Consider the following 24,859-nt stretch of genomic DNA (forward strand, 5'->3'; position numbering starts at 1 on the left):
GCCCTGATCGCTATGCATAACCCTATTACCAACACCAACGCCATTACCGATGCTACCACCAATAATTACATAAAGTACAGATACCATACACCCCTCCCTTGGAAAGGAGACACGACATACGTAGCTTTGCCCATTGCTGCTCTCTCTATGTACACACGCTATTCTACTTATCGTCCCAATAGTCCGGAAAACCAGTTTGCCAGGTTCTTTCCGCCCATGCTGGGGGTGAAGGAGAGGACACTGTCCGTGTCTCTATCTCTATCGCTGTCGCTTTGTGGAAAACTGTCTGTGCTGCTACTCTCGGGCGTGTGCGGGTTGGCATCTGGCGTCTTCTGCGAGTTGGACTTGGTCACTCGGGGAGAGGCGCGTGGGAAAGTCATGCCGCGGGCACGTACGGGCGATGTACCTGAGCTGGGTTTGTCGCGACCGTGGAAACTGTGAGAAGGCTTGGGTGCGCGATATGAGTGAGAAGCTCTAGGCGTTCCACCTCGCGAGATTGCGAGTCGTGGGCCGAAATTCGAAGGAGGGATCGGCGATGGTGTGTCTGTGTCGCCGGAATAGGATGTTGGTGTAATAGATGTTGGTATATCGCGATGTATTCTGGGCATAATGCTTGGTCGCGTGGGCGGATGTATATCGTCTGTCTCTGATTTCGAAGAGGTGTCATCGATTTGTGTTGCGCTAGTCACGACTCTGATGGTTGAGATGAGCGGGTCTGTACTCTCTGTAGAAGTAGAAGGAGACGAAGACGTGAGCGTAGACGTAGACGTAGATGACACTGCCGCTACTGGTAGGTCCAGCCCCGTAGCTGCGGCAAATCTCATTTGCATCGATAGCGGAACGCCGCCGGTCTTGACCCAGGGGCGAATTGTGAATTGTCTTTTCGGGAGATCTAGGACCATGGATCAGCTCAAATACAGACGGGAAGGCTAGGAATAGATGGCAGGTGTCTAGGCAGGACCACCTTCATCTCCCTTGGCCTCCTCTGCATTCTCTGCTGGAGCTTCCGCTTCTCCGTTCTGGCCATCAGCACCGTCGCCGTTTGGTTCAGCAGCCGCGGCGGCAGCGGCAGCGGCAGCAGCTTCGGCTTCCCTCTGCTGTTTTTCTGCCTTGGCTCTTTGTCTTGCGGCTTCTCGCTCAAAGTTCTCCTTTCGTGCGCGCTCATCTTTCGCTTTGCGGAGGCGCTCTGCTTCCTCGACACCACCACTCTTCTTGAGCTTGCCTTCCTCAACAAAGTTTCCGAGCTCGCGCTTAAATTCGTCATCGTTCCTCGTCTCCAGATCACGCTGTCGCGCCTTCTCCGCTCGCTCGATGGCCTCAAGCCTGCCTTCGTGGTTTGGTTGCAGGGCCTTGACTTCTCCAAGTACTCCATCGCGGGCCTGGCGTGGATCCACAACTTTGTCGAGAGCAACTGCATTGAGCATGTTACGGCCACTAGCTGAACGCATCCCCTTTCCAGACTCTTTCTCGCTTTCAAGATTCTGCTGTTTGGTCGCCTGCTCGACCAGCTCAAGTGTTTGGGCTGCTTTCTCGAGATCATCTTGCAAGTCGGCTGCAAGTTCCTCCTGCATAGTGAGCATGTCTCGCTCCTCACACACAGTCTGCAACTCCTGTTCCCAAATCTTGGTCCAGAGAGGCTTCTCCTTTGCCAGAAGATCTTGCAGCTTCTTGAGCTCGGCAGTGGCTGTCGACAGGTCCTTGGCGGTAGTCTCGAGTTGGCGGGGCAGAGGTCGCACGCCCCGCAGAACGACGTCCTTTCTGAGGTCTTCAACAAGATCTTGTAGGTCATCTACCCTGTTGACAATCTTCTCCGAGTCGTCTTGCAGGCCCTTCTTGCCAGCGTTAATGTAAGCGCGACCGCTGTCTCCATCGAGTGCGGGTAAGGCGGCCTTGATAGCAGTCGACTTCACAGCACTGGCCTTTGTGCGTATGGTGGACATGCTAGCTTGTATATCCGACACAAAAGATGAGTATGTTTGTCGCATGACAGCCAAATCACGGCGTAGCGATTGCACCTCGCTTACTTGAGTGGCTGAAGTAACGTTGGTTTCGGAGGGTGTGCCTAACGGTATAGGACGAGAGGGTAGCAGGGCGGAGTTGCGAGCTGAGGAAAGAGGTGCGGCTGATATTCCAGCAATCTCCTTTGTCGTTTGCTGTTGACGTTCGGCCACGCGTTGTATAGTTGCTTGCTGGTCCTCGACCACTGTCTTGATGCTCTCCACCAGTTTGCTGAGTCCGCCAAACTTGTCATCGATATGGCTCTTCACTTCGTCTAGTTGCTCTACGTTCAGGACGAGTACAGACCTGTCTTTGATATCATTAATATCCTCCAACTCGTATCGTACACCGGAAACGGGGTCCTGGATGTGGATTTCAGGCAGGTCGCCGTAACGGTGGGTATCCCAGGCGAACTTTTCGATAAAAGCGAGTTGCAGGCGGGCTGAGGAAAGCTCGGCACCATCTGTGAAGACGTATTTCTTAATCTTGCTTTTGTACTGGAGAAACAAGGTAAGCTCTTTCCCTTGTTGAGGTGACTGCTCTGGAATGAACTGAGAGGGCTGTGGAGAGGGCGTCTTGACTCTGTAGGAGCTGTTGCGGCTGGCTGTAGGCCTGGGCGGGTCTTCTTTCGCTGGTGACGCGGCTCCTAGCTCAGCTGGCTCTGATAACGGACCATTGAGCGTCGCACCTAGCGAGAACTGGTCGCCTTCTGGGAATTTCGGCTGTGCGAGTTTATCGTCTGGCGTCTTCTGTACAGGACTGTCTTCAGGACCCGACTCTTTTGGTGGCAGAATGCTCGGCGTGGCGCTTTGCGAACTTTCCTCGGAAATGCGTCTCTCGTTGGGCTGATCAAAGGAGAACTTTGTTTCCACAGCGGGCCTCTGTTGCGTGAGACTCTGATTTGACCGCTGGCGACTGTGCATCATGGACTGCCTGGTCCGCACTGCGTTCATAGACTCGCGTACATCCCGACCCCTATTCGGTATGGGCGAATTCTGGACTGGTGGAAGTGGTATGCCATTTGTTCCAAGATGCTTCTGGATTTGGTATGCTGAAAATCGGCGCGAAGCCCTGCGCTCCAGCTCGCCACCTCTTTGCAATGCCGCGAGCGCATCTTCCTGTTTCGGTGGAGGTGGAGGTGGTGGGAAGTCGACGGGGTAGTTAGGCCGCGGTGGGTCAGGTGGTTTGGGCATGGCGTCGTCTGCGGGATACGGAGCAATGACAGGCATCTGCTGGGCGGTGCCGCTCGAAATGGAAGAGTCGTTAGATAGCGTGCTTGCGGCGGTCGAACGGTTCGCTTTCGGGTTCGAAGGGAGGGCATCGTACTTGCTCGGAGAGGCGCGGCCGCCAGCTACCGAAGATGAGCGCGGTGGGAGGTCGGGGCCGCCAAACGACGGACTGTCCCCTCTTGAAGGTAGTCTTGTGCTCGCGGACCGCGGCTGTTGGTGCTCCTCGACATCACCACTACTCCCAACGCTGCCTTGTCGCGGACTGCCCCCACCGTTGAGCGAGCCATCTCTTCCTGTGCGCTGCCGTAACCGCTGTTGCTTCTTCTTCAGGCCGTGCAGGAGGTTTATGATGATGTCACGTATCCGCGGCAGGAAATTGTCGAGGCTCGCTTGCGATGCTTCCTGGCTCAGCGTCTCCTCCAGTATGCCACGCAGTAGTTCGGGAACGTTTCCGAGGTCGTTGGTGTCGACGCCAATCGCGTTGAAGGCGCGCGACGCGATGTTGAACTCATAGCCCAGACGCACGTAGACGTCCGAGACCTCGCTCTCGGTGGCGGTCCCGCGCGACCATAGTGTCAACGTCTCTGCACCGTGTTAGCACGTGTGTATGCGGGGCTGCATGCGCCGGGGACGCACCGAGGAGCTGCTTGGTGGCCACAAGCAGGTGTGTGACGGACTTCTCTATCTGCGAGAGCTGCTGCTGGGGCTGCATTGGATGCGGTGTCAGTGACGGTTGTTTGGTGTTGGGCGCGGGATGCGGAGAGAGAGCCCACGTACATTCTTGGGCGCACGGCGCGAGGACCCCTGAGACGAGCGGACAGAAGACGACTCCTCAGTCATGGTGCCGAGGGCGTGTGGCGCAGGTGTGCGGCAGCAGCAGAGTGAAGGGCCGGACTGGGAGCGCGAGGGCACGACGCTCTATCCTGGCAGTGTTGGCGACCACGTTGGGTGCACCGACGTCTGAGATGCCTGGGGCGAGCTAACACGAGAGTGGCTGGGCGGCACGTGGAGCAGTCTCACGTCCAACCTCACAGAAATTGTTTATTCCATCGGTTGAGCCTCTCTACGTCATGGACGGACAAGAGAGGTTGCCATGGTGCTGGTGAATCGTTGTCTTGATGATTGCATCTCTATCTTGGGCATGCATCTGCGGTTAGCGACAGGCAAAACCATGGAACATGTGACGCCCCGTCGCTTAGGCAGGCTTCTGACGTGAGTCTGCGATGTAGCTGCAGCCCTGGAGACTACGGCCGGCATCCGGCCTCTCTTCGCGCTACCACCTCAAGCTGCTGCTGCTGGGTGGGTGGTGACTGGGGTGACCGTTGTGTGCATGCACTCTAGTACTCTAGCATGCTTGGGCGCGACGAACAGGTGTTGCCCCGTATTTGTAGATGCAAGCTCTAGTATTGTTTACTGCAGACGTCTCGGACAATACGAGCAGCGCAGAACGAGGGCAGAGTGAGGCGTGAGGTCTCGCCTAGGACAACAACGCTCTTGGCTGGCAGCGCCAGTGGTCGCGATAACAACTGAGGTCAGGCAATTGTGACAGTGCCAGGTCCACATATCCGCTCCCGTCCACCCAGTGTCTCCTCTATTCATCTCGCGCACCAGCCTGTGGATTGCCTGACCGTTGCGCCCTCGTGCCGTCGTCCGAGCCTTCACGGCTACTGCCTGAGGCTGGCCTAGTTCCCGCACACCTTGCACTTGTGTTTCATCCAGGCGATCCGCTTGGCGTTGCACCTCACTCTCGACTTCTGGCTGTTCAATCGGGCACAGCCTCCTATACCAAGTCACCACCGCTCCTCCGCCGTCCGGCTGTCCCCCTCGCACGCACGTCGACTCTGCGCCTGCTGCCGCATTGAGCGTCCTGCGCTACTCTCACCCTAGAGTTGGAGCTCCTTCCTCCCCCGCCCGTCGCTCCTTCTCCCGCAACCACAAACCGAACCACCGACCCACGCTACCGAGCTCGCCCGCGCCCTGCTCTCCCCATCCATGTCCACTGCCGCTGCGACTCCGAATACCTCCTCCAATGCTCTAAACCCCGCCGCCAATTCCGCCCGGCCACTGAAGATGAGCACTGCCGCCAAAGGCATCGACGCACAGCAGCGAAAGCCCGGAAGCCCCATCGACGGCGGTCAGAAGTAAGCTCCTGCCCTGCACTCCCCATAAACACGTCTCCTACACTCCTGCCCCGCGTCCCTTGCATTGCAGACACATAGAGGCATGCCTCGAGTGTTCCCGCCATGCGGGATATTCTCGTGTGACGTGCGGCTGGTCACATGGAGTCACGGTGCGACTGCCCTGTCCACTCGCTGGCCCTCTCCCCGTCTACTGTGCTCAATTACCTCATGTCCCAATGCTCTGTCCTCGACAACACCCTACCCACTTGCACCTGGCGCCATGCTGACCGGGCGACTTGCAGGAAACCTCCCGCCAAAACGGCATGGACCCAGGGCACCAATCCCATCACACAGCGACCGACTCACTCCCCCACCCCCAACGGTGCCGTAAGCTCACCTAAGCCCCCACAAAGCTCGACGGCTGCCTCCGCCGACAACGCTTCCCCAATGAGGCACCTCAGCGACCGTATGATGTACCTGCTGGCCAATCTGACGGTAAGTGACAGCTGGCTTTCCATGCGACGCGGGTGAACAGTGCTGATGACACAAATAGGGTCTTCCGGGCATTATTACGCTGAAGAATGGCGAAAAGTACTCCGGTGTCCTTTCAGGCACCTCACTCGACCCCAGCGAGCTCCGCTATGTCTTCAAGATGGTCAAGAAGCTCGTGCCCGCCAGCAATGCTCAGACCAACGGCACGAGCCAGCTGTCCGACGACTACGTTGGCTCAGGCGATTATCATGTCATGTCGTTTGACATGAGCGATGTGGCTGATTTCAATGTCAACAACGTCGTCCTTGACAAGTCCCAGCTCAAGGGTCAGAATGGTGTGTACCAAAATCTACATTGCCTTTCTATGTCAGGCTAACAAAAAAAGGCACCGCAGGCTTCCGTACTGATACCGACATCTCTGGCAAGCTCGAACTTCGTGAGCGCAACCTTCAGAAGTGGGAACCGTCTGAGGTTGACCCCAACATGACGCTCGAGTCTACCGGCCGCTCGAACGACTGGGACCAGTTCTCCGCCAACGAGCGATTGTTCGGTGTGAAGAGCAACTACGACGAGAACATCTACACCACCACCATCAATAAGAATGACCCACAGTATGCGGAACGGCTCGCCCGTGCTGAGAAGATCGCCCGAGAGATTGAAGGTAGCAGCGCAACCAACTCGCACGTCCGCGAAGAGCGCGGAGGATACACTGCGGCCGATGACAATGGCGATGAAGAGGACAAGTACAGTGGAGTACGACGAGACCTGACAAACCTGTCAAGCGGCCAGTCCAACCGGTACACCCCACCCGCACGACGTGCCCCCGCCCCCGAGGCGACGGTGCCCGGCGCACCGGTGGACCCTGCCATCATCTCGTCTTCCGTCGCACGGCCTGCCTCGCAGTCGACACAACGTGTTGCAAGTCCCGCGGCTCCAGCACCAGCAGCAGCTGCGCCTGAACCTAGCAAAACGCAAGAGTCTAGCAAAGACGCACCCAAGCCTGCATCAAAACCTGTCGATGCGCACAAGGCTATTGCGGAACAGCTGCAGAAGCCAAGTAGTGCGATCAAATCTGGAGTTGCTGCTATCCCTCCTAGGAAAGCTGGAAAGCCACACGACGCAACTACCAATGTTGAGCACGACCTGCTTGACTCCTTCAAACAGTTCTCGGCAGCTGAGAAACTACGGATTTCCGATCGCCAGAGGGCTTTCGCCCGCGAGAACAAGGCTGTGAAGCTCAACGATCTTAAGAAGTTCGCGCTCAACTTCAAACTGAGCACGCCAGTACCGTCAGATCTTGTGCCCATACTCGCTAAGGACGAGACAAAGCAGCAGGCTATCGTCGACAAGGCGAACAAACAGGCGCAGGAAATGAAGACTACACCCCCGAAGGCGTCCAACACCATGGCAGACCCCAAAGCTGCCGCAAGATCTGCTGTCAAGCCAGAGTCCACCCAAGCATCTCCTAGCGCCAACGCAGAACGCCAACAAAATCAACGTGCTCGACCAGGGCAGCCAGCCTATGCGTCTGCTTCTATGCGGGGTTCCCACCAGAACATGAACCAGATCCCTCCTCGCAACCAAGGACTACTCAGCACCCGTCTGCAGATGAACCACCAGCAGCATAAGCAGCAAGGTGCCATGCCATACAACGGCGTTCCTCAACCGATACCAGCTCAGGATATGCGCATACCACCTACTGGTCCTTCGCAGCCCTCGAGTGGTGCCCAGACACCTTCTTCCAGCATGTCTACAAGGTTCAACGTTCGCGCCCATGAGTTCAAGCCCAACCCAGCTGCAAACACCTTCCAGCCTGGTGGAACCCCAAGCGCTACCTCCAGTCCTAGGCCAACCTCGTCTAGGCAAGAAGTCCGCAAGCCTCCTGTTACCAACTTTTTCACTGGCCCGAAGCCCACTGTAAAATCACTGGACGGACTGACGACCTTCAATGCCATCGGACGCCTTGAGAAAGAGGCGCAGTCGAACGAGAAGTCACATCACTCCGATATTGCACCTCCTTACAAGACCCCGCCTACGTGGGATTTCCCCTCTTCGAACACGAACAAGGGATATGAGCAGCTGTTTGATCATGCTCCTCCATCCGCGCCCTTATCAGTACCACAGCATGTTATGCCCAACGGCCCCATGCCTCATCAGCATCAGCTACCACCTCACCTCCAGGGCGCCCAAGGTATGCCACAAGGACCGACAGCTCAACACACCCCACGGGGACCTCCGATACAGCCGCATATCGGCCAGGACCAACATCATTTCGGTGCTCAGCACATGCAATATTCGCACTCAACGTCGTCAGTCCAGCCTTCTCCACGCCCAATGGCGCCTTACATGTATGGCGCACAGCCCCAGCCAATGCAAGGTTACCCTCCGCAAGTTCCGCAATACGGCATGAGTCCCGGCATGCAGCATGCCACCATGCGCAACCCACAAGGCGGTCAATTCATGAACGGCCCTGGGCCGGCGATGGGGGGCCAGATGATGACGAACCAGCCTTCAAATGGGCCCTACATGGGAATGCCAGGTAATCCACAGATGCAGATGTACTCTCCCGCTCCCGCTCCTGCGTATCCTCAGTACCCGGCTCACATGCCTCCGGGCGCCAACGGATTCCCTAGCCCCAGGCCAGGTGCGCCAATGATGAGCCATCAAGGATCGCAACAAGGCCACCACCAGCAGCAACCACCTATGATGTACATGCAGCCTGGTGCACCAGCTCCTCAGATGTACCAAATGCAGCCAGGAGCCAGTAAGTACATTCATCGTTATTTGTACGATAGTCGACTAACATCATTTCAGTGGCTCCAATGCGAGGACCTTTCCAGCAACAATACCAAGGTGGTCACTACGGCTCACCGCAACAACATCACCAGTTCCCCCAGCAGCACCGTGGTACACCCAGCGGAAGTTACTCGCAGCCTATGATGCCGCAGCACTCATCGGGTCCCCAAGCTCCACCCACTGGCCCCGCTAGCCATGCACCGGACGGCAACGCTGAGCCCAAATGAGAACCTTCAGACTAGGTTCACCGCAAAAAAGCGGCGTCCGCAGCGTCTGCTGCCTGAGCTTCATTACATGCTCTCCTTGCCTGTTTTACCAAATTTTGCTATGCGCTTAGCGTGGGTGGGTTGATTAGTCACCATGATGAGTGGCTTGAGGCATAGCGACAGGCGTTGACTGGGCATGATGGGTGCATAACGGATCATGGTACGGACGACAACTTGCATGTCATGGGCATGCAACATGGCACAAGAGAGGGAGGGAACCGGGACGATCGCTACGCTACACGCGATCGCAACGCGCCAGGAAGGAACAAGTCATGGGAATCGCTTTGGCGTTTTCCGTCCTTGAGGCAGCGTTCAGGGGGGCGAGGTGGAAAATTACTAGCAAGCAGAGCAGGCTCATGTGAGCACATGCTGCTGGACTACTATCAATACTATAAGTTCACAAACCTCGTTTATGCGCCTGCAATGATCTGTCACAAGAGAATGCCCAGTCCGTTTCGTGACATTATATCGTAAACAGGACATATCATACAGTATATTCTATGCTTAATCCTTGAGCTTTAGACATAAATAACTTTGAGAACAGGCGTCTATGTAGGCAGTAAGCAACATGTCTGTCATCTCTTGGTGCCGCTGGTACCGCCTACTCTGCAGGTGACATGGATCACCAGGCACAGATCTGGCCCACCCACTAGCGTGTCTCGAGCATTCCGCACTCCCGCAGCCATTCCGACACTACCCCAGATAACCTCCGCCAGCGCCCCGTCCTGCTTTCCCTCCTCCCGAACACGCTTCCTATGTATGTGTGTGCTGTATGCCGCGCTCAGATGAAGACGTAGAACTAGACAGCATGAACGACGCTGCAGCCGAGCCCTTGATCTCCACCGACCGCCGCGTTCCGAACGATGCACGCGACCGCTACGATGAAGCCGACGACGCGAGTATAAGAGACGACGAGGTGGACGAGAGTGCCTTGGTATCCCCAGGCCTGTTTATTTGGTGTTTGACTATATGCGCCGGGGTCTCAGGGTTACTGTTTGGATATGAGTACGTCGCATCCATTCCTGCGATCTTTTGCGCCATGCCTCATGGCATCTACAGAAAATGGGAGTAACAACACTATACTAACGCTACAACAGCACCGGTGTTATATCCTCGACCCTCATATCCATAAACACCGATCTCTCCTCCCGGCCCCTGACCACCCTCGACAAGAGCTTGATTACGTCTTGCACTTCGTTCTTCGCACTCCTCGCCTCGCCCCTAACGGGTATCCTCGCCGATGCATACGGACGCAAAACCGTGATTCTGGTCGCAGACATCTTGTTCATACTCGGTGCGCTGCTGCAGGCATGGACAAGCAGTGTCGGCGGCATGATTGTGGGTCGGTCCATTGTCGGCGCTGCAGTTGGAAGCGCGTCATTCGTTGTTCCGCTGTATATCTCGGAGCTCAGCCCTAGCCCTTTCCGGGGACGGCTGGTGGTTGTGAGCAGTTTGTTCATTACTGGGGGGCAGGTTGTTGCTTATATTGTTGGGTGGTTGTTCTCGGAAAGATTGCATGGGTGGAGGTGGATGGTGGGTTTGGGGGCGCTGCCGGCTGCCATACAGTTTGTTATGTTGTTCTTCCTACCGGAGACACCGCGATACCTTGTAAAGGCTGGAAAGACGCAGCAAGCGAAGAGGGTATTGGGGCGTGTGTATAAAAGTGAGGAAAGTGGGACGAAGTTGGTGAACGCTGTGCTGAGGCGGGTAGAGAAAGAGATTGAAGAGGAGGAGGATGCAGCTGGACTGCGAGGGGCTCCTGACATGGCTAAGATCGGTTGGAGAGCTAAAAAGGAGAGGGTCCAAGACAACTTTTCTCAACTGATCGTCATCGGAGGGAACCGTCGAGCCTTGGTTATCGCGTGTATGCTCCAGGGCTTCCAGCAACTATGTGGCTTTGTAAGTCTCCTCCCTCACGTCCAAGCAACACATACCCCCCCCTCTGTACCCCTCAGACGTCCCAGAGTATGAAACTCCCGCTAACACCACCCCCAGAACTCACTAATGTACTTCTCCGCCACAATATTCCGCCTCGTCGGTTTCGCCTCCCCAACCCTAACCTCGCTCTCCATCGCCATCACAAACTTCCTCTTCACACTCGTAGCCTTCCACTACATCGACCGCATCGGACGCCGACGTATCCTCCTCTGCTCCGTCCCCATCATGATCATCGGTCTCACACTCTGCGCTGTTGCATTCCTCTTCGTTGACCTTCCCACCGAGGAGGCTTCTGCTATTACAGCTACTTCCACTACCACTGCTATTGACGGCGATGACAACAAGATATGGCCCCTAGTCATCCTCTTCTCCATGATAACATACGTCGCCGGCTACGCGATAGGCATGGGTAACGTCCCCTGGCAGCAATCTGAACTCTTTCCCCTCTCCGTGCGATCTCTTGGGTCCGCGTTGTCGACGGCTACGAATTGGGGGTCTAATACCTTTATTGGGATCACCTTTTTGCCCATGATGAATATTTTTACTCCGGTGGGCACGTTTGCGTTGTATGCTGTGGTCTGTGTGGTTGCGGAGATTGTCATTTGGAGGATTTATCCTGAGACGGCGGGGTTGGGGTTGGAGGATGTGGGTGGGTTGTTGAAGGATGGGTTTGGGGTTCGGGATAGTGTTGGGAGGTTTGAGGAGAGGAGGAGGGGGAGGTGAGTGGAGGGAGGGTGAAGAATCGTACACTGGGATTTAGTCACCGAGCAGAATTATGTGTCTGTCCATGGAGTGTGATGTCAAGGACAGTGATAGTTCGAGATATGACAGCTGTTGACGTGAAGTCCGACAGCGAGTTCCCATGCATAAATGCCACCGCCCTTCCTGGCATTTTTCTTATCCTTCAGATCCGCACGCTCCCATTTATTCAGACAGTCATCCTATACCACACCCCCAACCCCACAACAATGAAGCCCACATTCCTCCTCCTCACAACCCTCACCACCCTAGCATGCACCGCCCCAATCCTCCCCTCAACCAACCCCCCTCCACCCCTCCCCACAGCCTTCTACCCCAACCCAGCCTCAAACTCCAACTCCAAATCCGGCCAAATGGTCGACAACACGCTCCCCTCCAACTCCCTCCCAGGCAACGGCATCGCCTCCGGTCAGATGGTCGACAACATACTCCCCGACAGCGACCTCCCCGGCGGCGGCATCGCCCAAACACCCGCCAAACGCGCCCTTGCCAACGCCGTCCCTGATAAATACGACTCGTCTACGTACTACGACGCAGCCGCCGAGAAAGAAGCAGAGGAGCTGGCTCTTGTGCTGGATGCTGCGAGTGAGAATGCTGCGGAAGATGAGAGTGCCGACACCAGCCTTAACGTGAAGAGGGGAAATGGAATGCAAAGCAACAGTGTGGAGGGGTGTAAGAAGAGGGCTCAGCCGGCAGGGTGTGTGAAGTGTCAGAAGGAGTGGGATATGTACGTTCGATGTCCCGCGAATATCACAGTTCCTGCATGTGTAATGTGGGAACGGTGGTGAGAGAGATGGCTAACGGGGTGATGTAGGCATGTTGCGTGTTTGTGCGAGAAGAAAGTTAGTTTTGATGGGTGTGTGCAGAGCAAGATTAGGAACTATGTAAGTTGAGGGTTTTGGAGCGCAGAAATGATCGAAGAGACTAACATACTGGTAGGACGCCTGCGCAAAGAAGGAGTGCCCATAAGCTAGGTACAGCTCTGAGCAACTGGCGACCACCTCATGAGAAAGAGCCGGTGGACGCGTATTTGACCTACTCCAAGATTGCTGTGCCTGTGTCAAGGGGCGTTGAGAGTTCGTAGTGGAAATTTCCAATTCAGATGTTTTGTTCCGTCTGCTATAACACATTTTCCAGGCGTATCGTCGCTTTTGCGTCAATGCGAAACTTTGACAACCTTGGTGACCCGTTCCCGCATCCATATTAGAAGTTACCTCATTCGCCGTAAACGCCAAAGTGTCATTAACTCATTACCCTTCCATCCCCTCGTGCCGAAACGCCAACGCTGATGCAAATGCCGGAATCCTTTTGTCCCTTATCCTCCACACGCTAGGGTGACGGGTATCACGTCATGCCTGTCAGTTGTGCGTAGAGTGTGAATATCCTAGTTACCGACGGCCGTGTCGTTGAGCGCGACACAGACAGCACCACGGTGGTGTCCGTTGTACTGCCGGATGATGCTCTGGCTACCAAGCTCCCACAGCCGAGCATAGTGGTCTGAGCAGCTGGTAACGAGGTAGGCGCTATCGGCTGAGAAGGCACAATCCCAGACCCACCTCTGATGACCATGTAGCGTAGTCTCTAGAGGGAAGGCAGCTGGGTCGCGCTCGCTAGCTGCCGGCAGGTTGTCGGTAGGCGTGACGTTATGAGGAGCGGTAGGATCGACGGACCAGATACGCGCTGTGTGGTCGGCGGAGCAAGTGGCTAGATGACGGACGTCGGGGGACAGGAGGACGCGGGTGATGTAGGTGGTGTGGGCCACGAACTTGCAGATGGGGAGGATCGAGGTGGTATCGCTGCGCTGGATCATGCGCCAAACGTAGACGTTGCCCTAACATGCGGTGTTAGCAAACATCAGTACAACTTCATCCGGGGAGACTCACGGCGTTGTTGCCAGCGCAGACCATGCTCCCGTCGCTTGCAACCGTAACACTAGCCACGCTGACGTCGTCCTCTGGAATGAGCTGGTGAGAGCACTTATTCTCTCCCAGGTCCCAGATCCTCACGTTACCACCGCGGTCGCAGCTGATGAGCTCTCCCTGGTTTGGATGGATGACGACGTCGTTGACCGGAACGCCATGAGTGTAGTTGCGCTGAACGTTGCCTGATCGCGTGTCCCAGATCTTGACCGTGCCATCTTCAGACGATGTGACCAGCCACTTGGACTCGCAGTGGAACGCGACACCGGTGATGTTGGAGGTGTGACCGTCGAAGGTGAGGATCGCATTCGGGTTCGTCGACTTGATGTCGTAGAGCTTGACCGTATGGTGACCGGCGGCGGCGAGGTATCGCTTGTCGGGCGAGATGCAAAGGCGGTTGACTTGGGAGTCAGGGTGCGGGATAGTCCGGGAGCATATACCGGAGAGCGCTTCCCAGAATCTAGAGACGTCGGAGTCAGTACGAATGGCTGCCAATGGCGCATGAGACGCGTGCGAACCTAATGGTATGGTCGTAACCGGCTGCAATTGAGTGTTAGTCGTTTGTCTGCCACATGTGGAGTAGGCAGCTCGACGTACCTGTGCATAGAATGACCGACATCTTGATTACAGGGTCTCTTTCTATTTACGAATTAGGGATGAACTTTTGTGTATACCGGAAACCCGTAGTAGTACAATCAATGCGACGGTGTTAGTATGCGCGACAACTGCAGAACATGACGCGCGCGAAGTTGCGATCACGATTGGAGAGCTTTGCGCGCTGAGGGGAGTTGGAGTTGGTCTTGTTCGGGAGTGCTTGGGCCACTTCAGCCCTATGGCGGTCAGCCTATAGCGGCCTAGCGCTACGTAAGCTCCTCATAGTGAATGGTGAATTCAGATGTCGTGACTGTACTTGTGCGAAGGTCACACTTATTACGAGTGTCAGACACATGATGTAGAAGGCATACTCTGGTGCCTTCGCAGACTTCAGAGTTGGGTGCTGTATCGTACAACACAAACACAAGCTATAAAGCAAGTACGATATATCTAGGCTGTGGGGAACTGAGTATACACAACACTAGGTGGTATATTAAGTGCCTGTCTACATGAAACCCGGGCACGCGAAGACGCCTTGACTAGCCATAAGATCCCAGAACCTCAGCATCCTACAGCTTACTAGCCGTATGCATAAGCGGATAACTCTTCGGTCCACTCTCCAGCGCATCTTTCGTAATCTCCCCAACATTCTTGAACCCTCCGACATTCATCAAGATGTCCAGATCAGCTAGTAGACCGCGCATAACATGGTCAACTCCCGTCTCGCCCATGATCGAAAGGCCCCAGATCCACAGACGGCCAACGAATACGAACTTTGCGCCCAGAGCGAGCGCTTTGAAGACGTCGGATGCGGAACGGACGCCAGAGTCGAACATGATGTAGATTTTGTCGCCGACAGCTGGAGAATTCGTTAGCTGTGTAGTAACAAGAGACAAGATATATGAACGTACCATCAACAATCTTCTCAAGAGAGTCAAGACTTGCGACTGCGCCGTCGACTTGTCTTCCAGCGTGGTTGCTCACAACGATGCCATCGAAGCCCAGATCAACAGCCTTCTTCGCATCGTCGACACTCTGAATGCCCTTCAGAGAAAACGGCTTACCACCACTGAGCTCCTTCCATAGTTTCATCGCCCACACAGCCTTCTCCCACGTATGCGCGCGCCCATGCCATACGTTATCGATCCAGAGCGCGCCAGCTTCGTTGGGCTGTGTCTTGGGGTCAATACCCTTTTCCTTGAGCCTCTTCTGGAAGACGGGGTCTGTCAGGCCCAGATCCGCACCGAGCCCATGGTAGAAGGCGTAATTCGAATTTGCGACATCGTCGTGTCGCCATCCGAGCTGCCAAGTGTCAAGCGTTAGGATGCAGGCTGTGAAGCCGCTGTCCACAGCACGTTGGAGGAGCGAACGAGTAAGCTCGTCATCGTGCGGCATGTAGAGCTGGAAGAACCTCACGCCCTTCTCGCCGCCACCGGCAGCGGTGCCTGTGTCGCCTTGTCCTTTCCTCACGCCCTCGTCGTTGGCATGGCCTACGTCCTCTATGCTCTGTGAGCCTGCTGTCGAGAGACAGTATGGTAGCCCCAAGGCGCCCGCGGCTCTTGCTACGGGTAGCTCGCCCTCTGGGTTGTAGATCTTGTTGATACCAACAGGCGCAAATCCAATCGGCGCAGGAACTTTGTGTCCAAATATCTCGGTCGCAGTGTCGCGCTGGTTGGTATCTACGAGCATACGCGGGATAATTCGATGTCGGTAGAACGCTTGTCTGTTTACGGTATGGGTGTGCGATTGGCCGGCATTTGAAGACGCGTAGAACCAGCCACCTTGGCTGAGTTTCTCTTTTGCTAATTCTTCGAGTTTGCCCGGTTCTGTATACAGTACATCAGCTTTGCGCGATAGCGCTATGAAGCTAAAGCATACTTACCTGTGTTGAATACCGGTACCTCACCCTCATTGGATTTCCAAAAGTTCTTTCGCTGAAACAAGGCGTATTGCTGCGTGGTTCGGGCCTTTTGGTTGGGATTTACAGGGTCCATGATGCAAGTGGCCAGTCAGGTACAGACAGCGTCGGAGCAATTGAGGAAGCAGGAACTCGATAATGGATCTTGAGAAGGGAATGGTTGTTTCACTTTGGTCTTTTGAATCAAGAACAGGCGCTGCACATTGCTTTTAGAAATGTACCACCGGCACTCTCGGATCCACGCCATAATCGTGACGCTTGCACAGCTGTCGCACATTATGACGAAAGGTGATGCTGCTCGGACTGGACCCTGATCTCGAGCTTATCTCCGGACTCGCGGACGGCAATGCGAACGGCAATTGCGTGTAGCATGGCTGGAACACAGACCTCGCTATCGATTGACACACTCGACTGTGAGTCACCTTCCAAGATCGGAGTCTATATGTGTCCGTTGACGATGACTGTCGAGATGACACCCAGATTAGGTGCACGCCGGAAACCAACCTAAGAGCGGGAGAGTGGGGCATCTGAAAGCTTGTTTGCCAGCAATAAGTAGACGCATAAAGACAAGGAATTTGGCGCGGTCTGATGCAACATGGACTCTATGAATCTATAGAACAAGGGTGATGGAAATGATGTCATGAGGGCGCTGCATACATTTCCACTTCAAGCACATATGACGTTAATATAAACGATAAACCCATTGTATCGTGAACAAAGTGATAGCTAGGTAAAGTGGAAGGCAAAGGCCGAGCCCGCCAGGTATCATTTCGTAAATCTGCCCGCTTGCGATCCATGAGGCTCGTTTCCATGACCCGTTGCTTGATTCTACAGAAACCAACGTACCCATCGTCGCTTGCAAAACATCCATAAGAGAGACATTGCATGTCATCATGCATCGAAACTGAGCCCTTCGAGCCAAACATCATTAATCGTGGCCAAGTCAAGTGAGGACAAGCTATTTCTCGCTCGTCTTGGTTGTGCCTGCCTCAGGCTTCTTGTCGGTCTGAGACTCGGGAGCATCGGACTTCTCGGTCTGTACAGATGAAGGCGACTCAGTCACTTGGACCTTGCTCTCGTGTTGAGGGCCTGGCGTGCCTTCGCGATCCTCACGAGACTTGGCGTTGGCGTCCTGGTTGTACTTGTTGACTTGCGAATCCAGATCCTTGTCTTCGTCCTCGTTATCGAACATCTCGCCGTCATTGTCTCCAGTCGAGACTTCGGTTCCGTCGCCGAGAAGGATGATACGACCGCCGTTGCCGTTGTTCGGCCGGAATCGACTGTCCAAGTCCATGTCGATGTCATCAGGGGAATCGTCAATGCGATGGTGAACGCCGGGACCGCGGAACTCGGCTACACGATTATATTAGAACTGAACTACTCGCTCTCTGAGGCGGACTTGGCTGGATCTTCTGACTTGCCGTACTCTGGCGGCGCACATGGACCCTCTCCATTCGCAACCCGCTTTGCGATGTCCTCGTACCACTGCTCCTTCGTCCTTCCTTGTAGGAGACCAATGACAGTCATGGTCATGTTGTCACAGCCAACACCTCCCGTGTCGCTGTTTGAAGCCAGACAGTTGTCCATCATGTTCTCGCAAATGGAGGCAAGATCCTGCTTTGCGACAATTCCGCGCCTAACGAACTCGACGACGGCTTGAGAAGACTGGCAATCCCAGATACCTGTATGGAGTCAATAAGAGCGCGCATGCATAGCAGGTTGTAGTATCTTACCATCGCAGGCGACGATCAAGAACTCGTCATCTTGGTTGATATCATGTATCTCAACATCCGGGAAGGCAGTAACTATCTGCTGCTCGGGAGGAAGGTCGGCGCTCTTCTTGAACTCGAAGTCACCTATCGCGCGCGATAGAGCCAGGTTGCCGTTGACGCGGCCAAAGTCGACGAAGCCACCTGCGGCTTGGATACGTGCCTTCTCAGCTGATAGATGTCAGTGCTGCTTGCCTTTGTAATCCATGTTTCTTACCCTCATTCTGGGGCTTGTGGTCGAAAGAGAGCGGCTTAGCCCTGCCCTTGACGCCTAGGACAGTACGCGAGTCACCTGCGTTGGCCTGTTGATGTGAGAGTTGGCCAATGAATGGTATAGGGTTCAACGTACGACGTAGATCTTGTCTTTGGAAAGGACGGCAACGGACGCAGTGCAGCCAGATACCTCCTCTTCGTACTTGGGATCTGTTCGCGTGAGTCAGCCACTTGTTGACGAGAGACAGGTGTTCTGAGAAACATACCACTCAAGATGGCGCGGTCTGTGGCGAGGAAACCATCTTGTAGAGCCTTCTTGATGTCGCCTTCCTTGAAAGCCTCCTGTTTCGCGACAATCTGGTGTAGCTGCTCGCCAGCATACAAGGCCACCTTGTCACCACCGTGTCCGTCGTATACGCCGAAGAAGGCGAGTCGCTTGTCGTTGCCAGTGGGTTTGCCGGCTTCACCTGCAAAGTCTAGTACGGTGGCATGCGCGTCCTCCATGCTGATCCGCCAGCCCTGCATCGACGACACGCCGTAGATGAGTGACTCGCCATCGCCGTTTTCGGATTTCTGTGCAAGCAGCGTGTTAGCGTCGTCTTCATGTAAAGGAAAACCTGCGCGGCCGTGCAGCTCAATGCAGGCGCCTGTTGCCAGATAGAGCGAGGAGTAGCGCAGGTGCGGGGGCGGGGGGCCAGCATTGGGAGGCAATTACCTTGTCGACGACGGGTTCTGAGAGTGTCTGACCCATGTTGTCCGGTGCCTACAGGAACCTGTGGGAGGAGACGAGGGGAAGTCTGAGGTTGATCGCGAGTCTCCCTAGGGGCATAGAATTCCAAACTGCGCTGTTGGTGTGTGGGGGGATTTCAGATGTGGCTAGGCGCAGGGGCGACTGTGTAAGTAGTCGGTCTTGTGTGGCGGGCGTGGTGTAGGTCCTTAGGGAGAGGACAGGAGAAAAGAATTGCGTGCTCTAGCTCGCGGGGGTAAACAGGCCGGGTGGTGTTGTAGGCAAAGAGTGACGCTGCTCTACCTGTCAGGCCGGGCCCGTGCGGGCTAGTGGGTGTGGCTAGGTCGAGGCCAGACGATGACGCCCGCGCATTTTCTGCAGTCCCGTTTCCCCCACCAGCTCCTGTCGCTGTGGACTGCGGCCTCCTGACTGGAATACGCGCTCACCTTGCCAATGGCTGCCTTGTCGTGCATCTTTCCGGGCGGTGCTCTGCTAAGGCAGCCGGCGCCTAGATGCTTGCTTACTTGTGCAAGAGCTCGCGTGCCACGCACAAAGCCGTGAGCACCCCTATCAGCGTCTCAACAGCAGCCGCCGCCTGGCCTCGATGCACTGGAGCTGATCGTCCTTTCTGACTGGGGCATAGCTCAATCACTCGATATAAGAAACCCTCTTCCTCAGGTTGTACCTGTCCCGCATCAAGCACCCTGAATGTGTGCTGTCTATTCTACACAGCTATGCTGAATCACAAAAGATCGTGCATATATCCAGGGTTTGGATGTAGTAGTACAGTTCGGAAGGAACTAGTTTGCTGCACATGAATTTGGTCCCGTGAACGCGATAGAAAGGGCAGCACTTGCTCAGCCGCGTTGCGGCGCGACATTTCCCAGGGTCCAGATTTCGTGTCGGGCTCTGACGATGCACTACGACGGATTAGTCCTACCCGACCGATTGGCACGCAAGGCGTTGCTTCCTACACAACACTCCGAAACTCGCGATGTACGTTTCGTAGCGCGAGGGAGGGGCTGTGACCAGCCAAGTCGTGGCTGATGCTGCTCTGTTTTCAATGCAGTACCATGTTATGGCTGCGTAGAAGCAGCTGCGTGGGTACTTTGGAACACAAGATACATGTGCAACGTGGTCCTGAAACTCCCCATATATTCTCCATGGGAAAGCTATAACGCGGACTCTTGACCTGGACTGCCGAGGTCCTTTTGATACAGTGCAGCGACACCAAACATCTGAAATACTTTCATGGCACTGACTCAGTGTTGCTTCTGTGAGAAAAGCGTGGCGCCGGAGGACCCCGGTACCCCAGAAACCCCAAAAGTTCTTTGAATATGCACTAAAAGCCCCAAGATGAGGGCGACAGCGCAAATGACAGAACTCCGTGTCGCCAACTTTTTTCGCCATCTGCTCGGGGCATTGGCTTCGGCATTTTCATGAGATTATCTATCAGAAGCGCACGCGTATAAGCCGTCGCACGGTCCGGATCGTGGGTGTCATCGCTGAATATGGCTTAGTCCAAATTTGAACCTCGGCTGTCCGAGGTAGCGCAAGATCGACATCCTACTTAATCATCATTCCAAACACATTCACTCCCCATCATCTCTATCATCAACCTATCATCACAATGAAGCCAACACCGGACTGGGTCAAGCAACTGAAGCCTTCGGGCATTCAAGGCCACGAATTGCTCAAGGCTGAACGCGAAAGCTCCAACGTACCCGTCCAGGAGCTCGAAGTCCTCCTACATACTCAAGATGTCATCGACAGGAGGAACAAGATTCTTGACATTCTCAAGTCAGAGAAGGTCTTCGACAAGTCGCAGAACTACTTCATGGGAAGAATCGACAGGTTCGAGCGGGCCCTTGCAAGGGAGAAGAGACTCAGAATCTTGAAGAAGCAACACAACTGGTCTTTTGAGGAATTCCGGACTGCTACAGAGCTTGTCGGTGAACCAGGGCCATACGGACTCCATGACTCTATGTTCAAGGTACGCGCCATGTTCTGTCTCTGCGCGACTTCTACTCACTATGCAGGTTACACTTGAAGGCCAGGGTACACCGGAGCAGCAGGAAAAGTGGCTTACCAAGGCCAACAACTACGAGATCATCGGGTGCTATGCTCAAACTGAGCTTGGCCATGGTTCCAACGTCCGAGGACTTGAGACCACCGCCACCTGGAATAAGGAGGACAAGACCTTCACCATCCACTCCCCACATCTGACCGCCAGCAAATGGTGGATTGGATCACTAGGTCGCACAGCTAACCACGCTGTCGTCATGGCTCAGCTTATCATTGATGGCAAATCATACGGCCCGACTCCATTCTGCGTCCAGATCCGTGATCTGAAGACACATGAGCCGCTCGACAACATCCACATTGGAGACATCGGTCCCAAATTCGGTTACAACACCATGGACAACGGTTTCCTTCTGTTCAACCACGTCAAGATTCCCCACATCAGCATGCTGGCTCGTTACACATTCGTTGACCCCAACACGAACAAGTTCGGACGCCGTGGTGCGCCCTCCCTCGTCTATGGAACCCTCACATGGGTTCGATCGACTATTGTCATGCAAGCCGGTAGCGTGCTGGCTCGGGGTGTTACCATCGCCACCCGTTACTGTGCTGTGCGACGGCAATTCCAGGACCGAGATGCTCCCGCTGGTGAGGCTGAGACTGCTGTTCTAAACTACACTATGGTGCAGATTCGGTTGCTTCCTCTTCTCGCCGCTACCTTTGCTTTGCATTTCACCGGAAAGTCGATGATGGACATGTACCAGGAGAACCAGAAGAGGATCGCCCAGGGCAACGCTACCAACGCACCAAGCAAGCGCGGAGCTGGGCCAGAGGAGGTGCAATCAGGCAGCGATATGTTGGCAGACTTGCACGCTTCTTCATGCGCATTGAAGTCGCTTAGCAGTTCGATCGCAGCAGAGGGTCTCGAGGTCTGCCGACGAGCCTGTGGTGGTCACGGCTACTCAAGCTTCAGCGGTATCGGGCCGTGGTACTCTGACTACCTCCCTACTACCACCTGGGAAGGCGACAACTACATGTTGACCCAGCAAGTCGCGCGATACGTAAGTCTCTATACTTAGCTAAACTGCAATCAGTCCTTACTAACCTTTGTTCTAGATGCTCAAGTCTGCCCGTTCGGTACTCAAGGGCGAAAAGCCAATGAACGACACCACTCAGATCCTTTCTCAATTCCATGCACGCCGCGACATCGGCTGTGCATTCGACGTTATTGGCGACGACGACGATCTCGTCAACGCCTTCGCTTGGCGCGTATCGTTTCTCACCTTCGAAGCCAGCAAGCACCGTGACGAGCAGAAGAAGCCCTGGAACGACCTGCTCGTCGACTTCTACCGCCTCAGCAAGGCCCACGCACAGTACATGGTCGTAAAGAACAACCTGTCTGCGCTCAGGAACATCGCAAAGGCAGGCAACGTTGACAAGAACATTGTCGACGTGCTGATGAAGCTGTTCCGTCTCTTCGCTCTGCACACACTTGAACAGGAGGGCTCCGAGTTCTACGCTTCCGGCGCATGCAGCAAGCACCAGATTTCGCTCGCGAGGACCAACACTGTCATGAACCTGCTCAAGGAAATCCGGCCACACGCTGTCAGGCTTGTGGATGCCTGGGGCTTTGACGACTGGGTTTTGGACAGCAGTTTGGGCCGCGCAGACGGCAAGGTCTACGAGGATATGTTCTACAGGGCTAGCGAGCTCAACCCGCTTAACAACTACACCGTTGATCCGTATCCGGACAGCGATGTCTTGTTCAAGCGCATTGAGAAGAGCAAGTTGTAGGGGAAGCCATGTCTTTGTATATATGTAATTGTATTTGAATAGAATAGCGAACTTGATGTTGAAGAAATTCGAGGTCCTGTACCCATCGAAATCTTGTTTTGTTGTAGTGCATTTACGTGTAATGAGTAGGCCGAGAGGAAGCCAACGGGTAACCTGATCCGGGAAGTGGAGACACGGCATGCGCTTACCCTCGATGGTCTATTTAGGAACTGCATATGAACATATCTTCATCCAACCCCATAGTGTTTCCCCTAAAACCCTCTCACAATTTACTCATCCTAATACTCGTCACCCGCATACACTCGTTCTCCCAATATGGCACCCTCAGACCCCACCACAGGCGCCGGCGTCCTCCTCGCCTTTCTCAAACCCACCTCAACCGGAGGTAACGAAGCACAACCGGACGACAAGCTCGCCCTCTTATCCACGGCCATAACAGGCAATGTTCTCGGCATACAGACTGCAACACACTACAAAGCCGCAAATACCGAATACTCCAAACAGCATCTCTTCGTCTGCGAAACAGAAGATCTGGCACGCGTGAACGTACAGCAAATGTTGGAATTCCTTGAAAGCGAGAACGTGGGTGGAGACTGGGATATCAGGGCGTATTCTGAAGTCCAGATCTTTGGTCCGGGGAAGAGTTGTGGTATGTCTACACACTGTGTCTCAACTCAAGTAGAGACAGAGATGAGAGCTATCATTCACTGACCTTCAACCTCACAGAACCCGCACAAACAATCATGATAGCACTCATGCAGCCCTCTTCCACCGGCGCCTCGGACCTAGATGCCTGGTACCGCGAAGAGCATAACCAGCAAACGTCTGAGCAACCGGGTTGGCTGCGCACGTGTCGGTATGCACTCGAAGAGCAAGAATCGGGTTCTGAAGATGAGGAAGGGAAGGAGCGAGAGTTGTCTTTCCTGGCTGTTCATGAGTTTGGGGAGGGAGAGCAGTTGGAGGATACGGTCAAGGCGTTTGAGCCGGTTAGTGAGTGGACGGTGAGGGTTATGGAGGATGCGGTGGGGATTGATGCGGCGATTTATCGGAGGGGGTGAGTGAATGAAAGGAAAGTTGGGAGTGTGGTAGTGGGTAGATTGAAGTTCGTCCTCTAAGAAGGCGTCTGTCCCTGGACATCTTATTCTATCATTTCCAATATGATATACCGGGTACGTATTCGTCAGGTACCTATACACTCACAGTTCCCCCGAACTCATACGTCCATGTCGTCTGTGGGCTGCCAGGTGCTCGGCATATCGTTAAAAACTGAAGCCGTGTGCGTATGAGCATCTAACGTCGATGGCGCCGAGCTCTGATGCGCATCGCATCTGAGTCCTAGTCTTAGAGTAGACTTGGTTTCAATATAATTCGACATTCCGCAAGCAATGTCTCGACCTCCCTGAGCTGGGCGGCAACATCTTCCCGGAATGGTTGCGTCACATTTCCCCATCGTAAAGTCACCAGTTGAGCCTCATGTAGCCGCGAATAGTACCGCTTGATGAACCGGGAGTAGTCATCGGCGTTCCATGGGGAGACACAAAAATAGAGACCTGGACGGAACAGACCCACCTTCTCGATCCTGACGGCCGTGATGGATCCGCAGACTGCCGCCCCTAGATATTGAAGCGCTGTTGGGAGGTCATAATAACATTGGAGGTCGAAGGTACGGTGTTTGTAGATGAAGTCCCTTGCTTCGTTGCGTATCGTTTGGAAAGAGAATAGAAGGCTGGAGGCTCCTGGAAAATGACGGCTGTGCACTGAGGGTTGCGAACGGCGCGAGCGCGTGGGGTATATGACTTTCCTTTCGAAGGCGTAGTCGTAAACTATGAGTCGGAGTTCCGTGGGTAGGTCGAGGAAACGGAAGGGCTGCTGGACGGTCTGGACGCTAGGGCGCTGTCAGTGGAAGCATATAGCTCAGTGCGGCGAATAACTTACGTCTCAGTGCTGCTACTCCTGTCGACGCCAAATCGATGCAGAAGGGTGCCCTCGGCGATGGCGCTTTGCGTCGTCGGGTCTGCCGGGCTGGAAGTCATCTTGAGTTGTATCTATTGAGCGGCTATGTCTAGGAGAAGTAGAGCCATTTTGCTGACGGCTAGGGTTGCGATATCGTGAATGATTTGCGCTATTTTGCGCCCAGGCCCGTAACTTCCGACAGTGGACATTCACTGAGTGACGTATGTCCTTATACGAAATGTAGGACGACGTCCATGTTACCGGTCCAACGTTGCATAACGGCAAGAATCTCGGCTTCGGCACTGTCGACATTACGAATCTTCATCCAGTGACGCTCGACTTTGGGCAGTTC

General features: G+C 54.7%; 7 protein-coding genes across 7 annotated transcripts; 4 read left to right on the plus strand and 3 right to left on the minus strand.

The window, feature by feature from the left end:
• Positions 1–950: 950 nt before the first annotated feature.
• On the minus strand, positions 951–4,067 carry J4E93_007966 (uncharacterized protein; the record flags this gene model as incomplete). Its single annotated transcript, XM_049345869.1, has 3 exons — positions 951–3,811; positions 3,864–3,933; positions 4,005–4,067. 3 exons carry the CDS (start codon positions 4,065–4,067, stop codon positions 951–953), a joined length of 2,994 nt encoding a protein of 997 aa, XP_049196802.1.
• Positions 4,068–5,219: 1,152 nt separating this feature from the next.
• On the plus strand, positions 5,220–8,862 carry J4E93_007967 (uncharacterized protein; the record flags this gene model as incomplete). The annotated part of the gene is made up of 5 exons (XM_049345870.1): positions 5,220–5,368; positions 5,650–5,842; positions 5,901–6,174; positions 6,225–8,603; positions 8,654–8,862. 5 exons carry the CDS (start codon positions 5,220–5,222, stop codon positions 8,860–8,862), a joined length of 3,204 nt encoding a protein of 1,067 aa, XP_049196803.1.
• An 847-nt stretch (positions 8,863–9,709) lies between these two features.
• Positions 9,710–12,567, plus strand: J4E93_007968 (uncharacterized protein; the record flags this gene model as incomplete). Its single annotated transcript, XM_049345871.1, has 7 exons — positions 9,710–9,849; positions 9,999–10,243; positions 10,613–10,800; positions 10,897–11,248; positions 11,776–12,295; positions 12,413–12,482; positions 12,538–12,567. The coding sequence occupies 7 exons, from the start codon at positions 9,710–9,712 to the stop codon at positions 12,565–12,567; spliced, it is 1,545 nt and encodes a 514-aa protein (XP_049196804.1).
• Positions 12,568–12,982: 415 nt separating this feature from the next.
• J4E93_007969 (uncharacterized protein) lies at positions 12,983–16,105 on the minus strand (the record flags this gene model as incomplete). Its single annotated transcript, XM_049345872.1, has 7 exons — positions 12,983–13,429; positions 13,482–13,977; positions 14,036–14,057; positions 14,115–14,156; positions 14,692–14,970; positions 15,023–15,937; positions 15,994–16,105. 7 exons carry the CDS (start codon positions 16,103–16,105, stop codon positions 12,983–12,985), a joined length of 2,313 nt encoding a protein of 770 aa, XP_049196805.1.
• An 882-nt stretch (positions 16,106–16,987) lies between these two features.
• PTC2 (Protein phosphatase 2C 2) lies at positions 16,988–18,762 on the minus strand (the record flags this gene model as incomplete). Its single annotated transcript, XM_049345873.1, has 7 exons — positions 16,988–17,382; positions 17,469–17,711; positions 17,763–17,969; positions 18,016–18,100; positions 18,148–18,221; positions 18,278–18,584; positions 18,727–18,762. The coding sequence occupies 7 exons, from the start codon at positions 18,760–18,762 to the stop codon at positions 16,988–16,990; spliced, it is 1,347 nt and encodes a 448-aa protein (XP_049196806.1).
• A 1,606-nt stretch (positions 18,763–20,368) lies between these two features.
• J4E93_007971 (uncharacterized protein) lies at positions 20,369–22,554 on the plus strand (the record flags this gene model as incomplete). The annotated part of the gene is made up of 3 exons (XM_049345874.1): positions 20,369–20,731; positions 20,778–21,821; positions 21,877–22,554. The coding sequence occupies 3 exons, from the start codon at positions 20,369–20,371 to the stop codon at positions 22,552–22,554; spliced, it is 2,085 nt and encodes a 694-aa protein (XP_049196807.1).
• A 315-nt stretch (positions 22,555–22,869) lies between these two features.
• J4E93_007972 (uncharacterized protein) lies at positions 22,870–23,612 on the plus strand (the record flags this gene model as incomplete). Its single annotated transcript, XM_049345875.1, has 2 exons — positions 22,870–23,203; positions 23,305–23,612. 2 exons carry the CDS (start codon positions 22,870–22,872, stop codon positions 23,610–23,612), a joined length of 642 nt encoding a protein of 213 aa, XP_049196808.1.
• Between the last annotated feature and the right edge of the window lie 1,247 nt (positions 23,613–24,859).

This window comes from Alternaria ventricosa (genome assembly GCF_023758065.1).
Source record: "Alternaria ventricosa strain BMP 2768 chromosome Unknown scaffold_15, whole genome shotgun sequence".
Classification (NCBI taxonomy): domain Eukaryota; kingdom Fungi; phylum Ascomycota; class Dothideomycetes; order Pleosporales; family Pleosporaceae; genus Alternaria; species Alternaria ventricosa.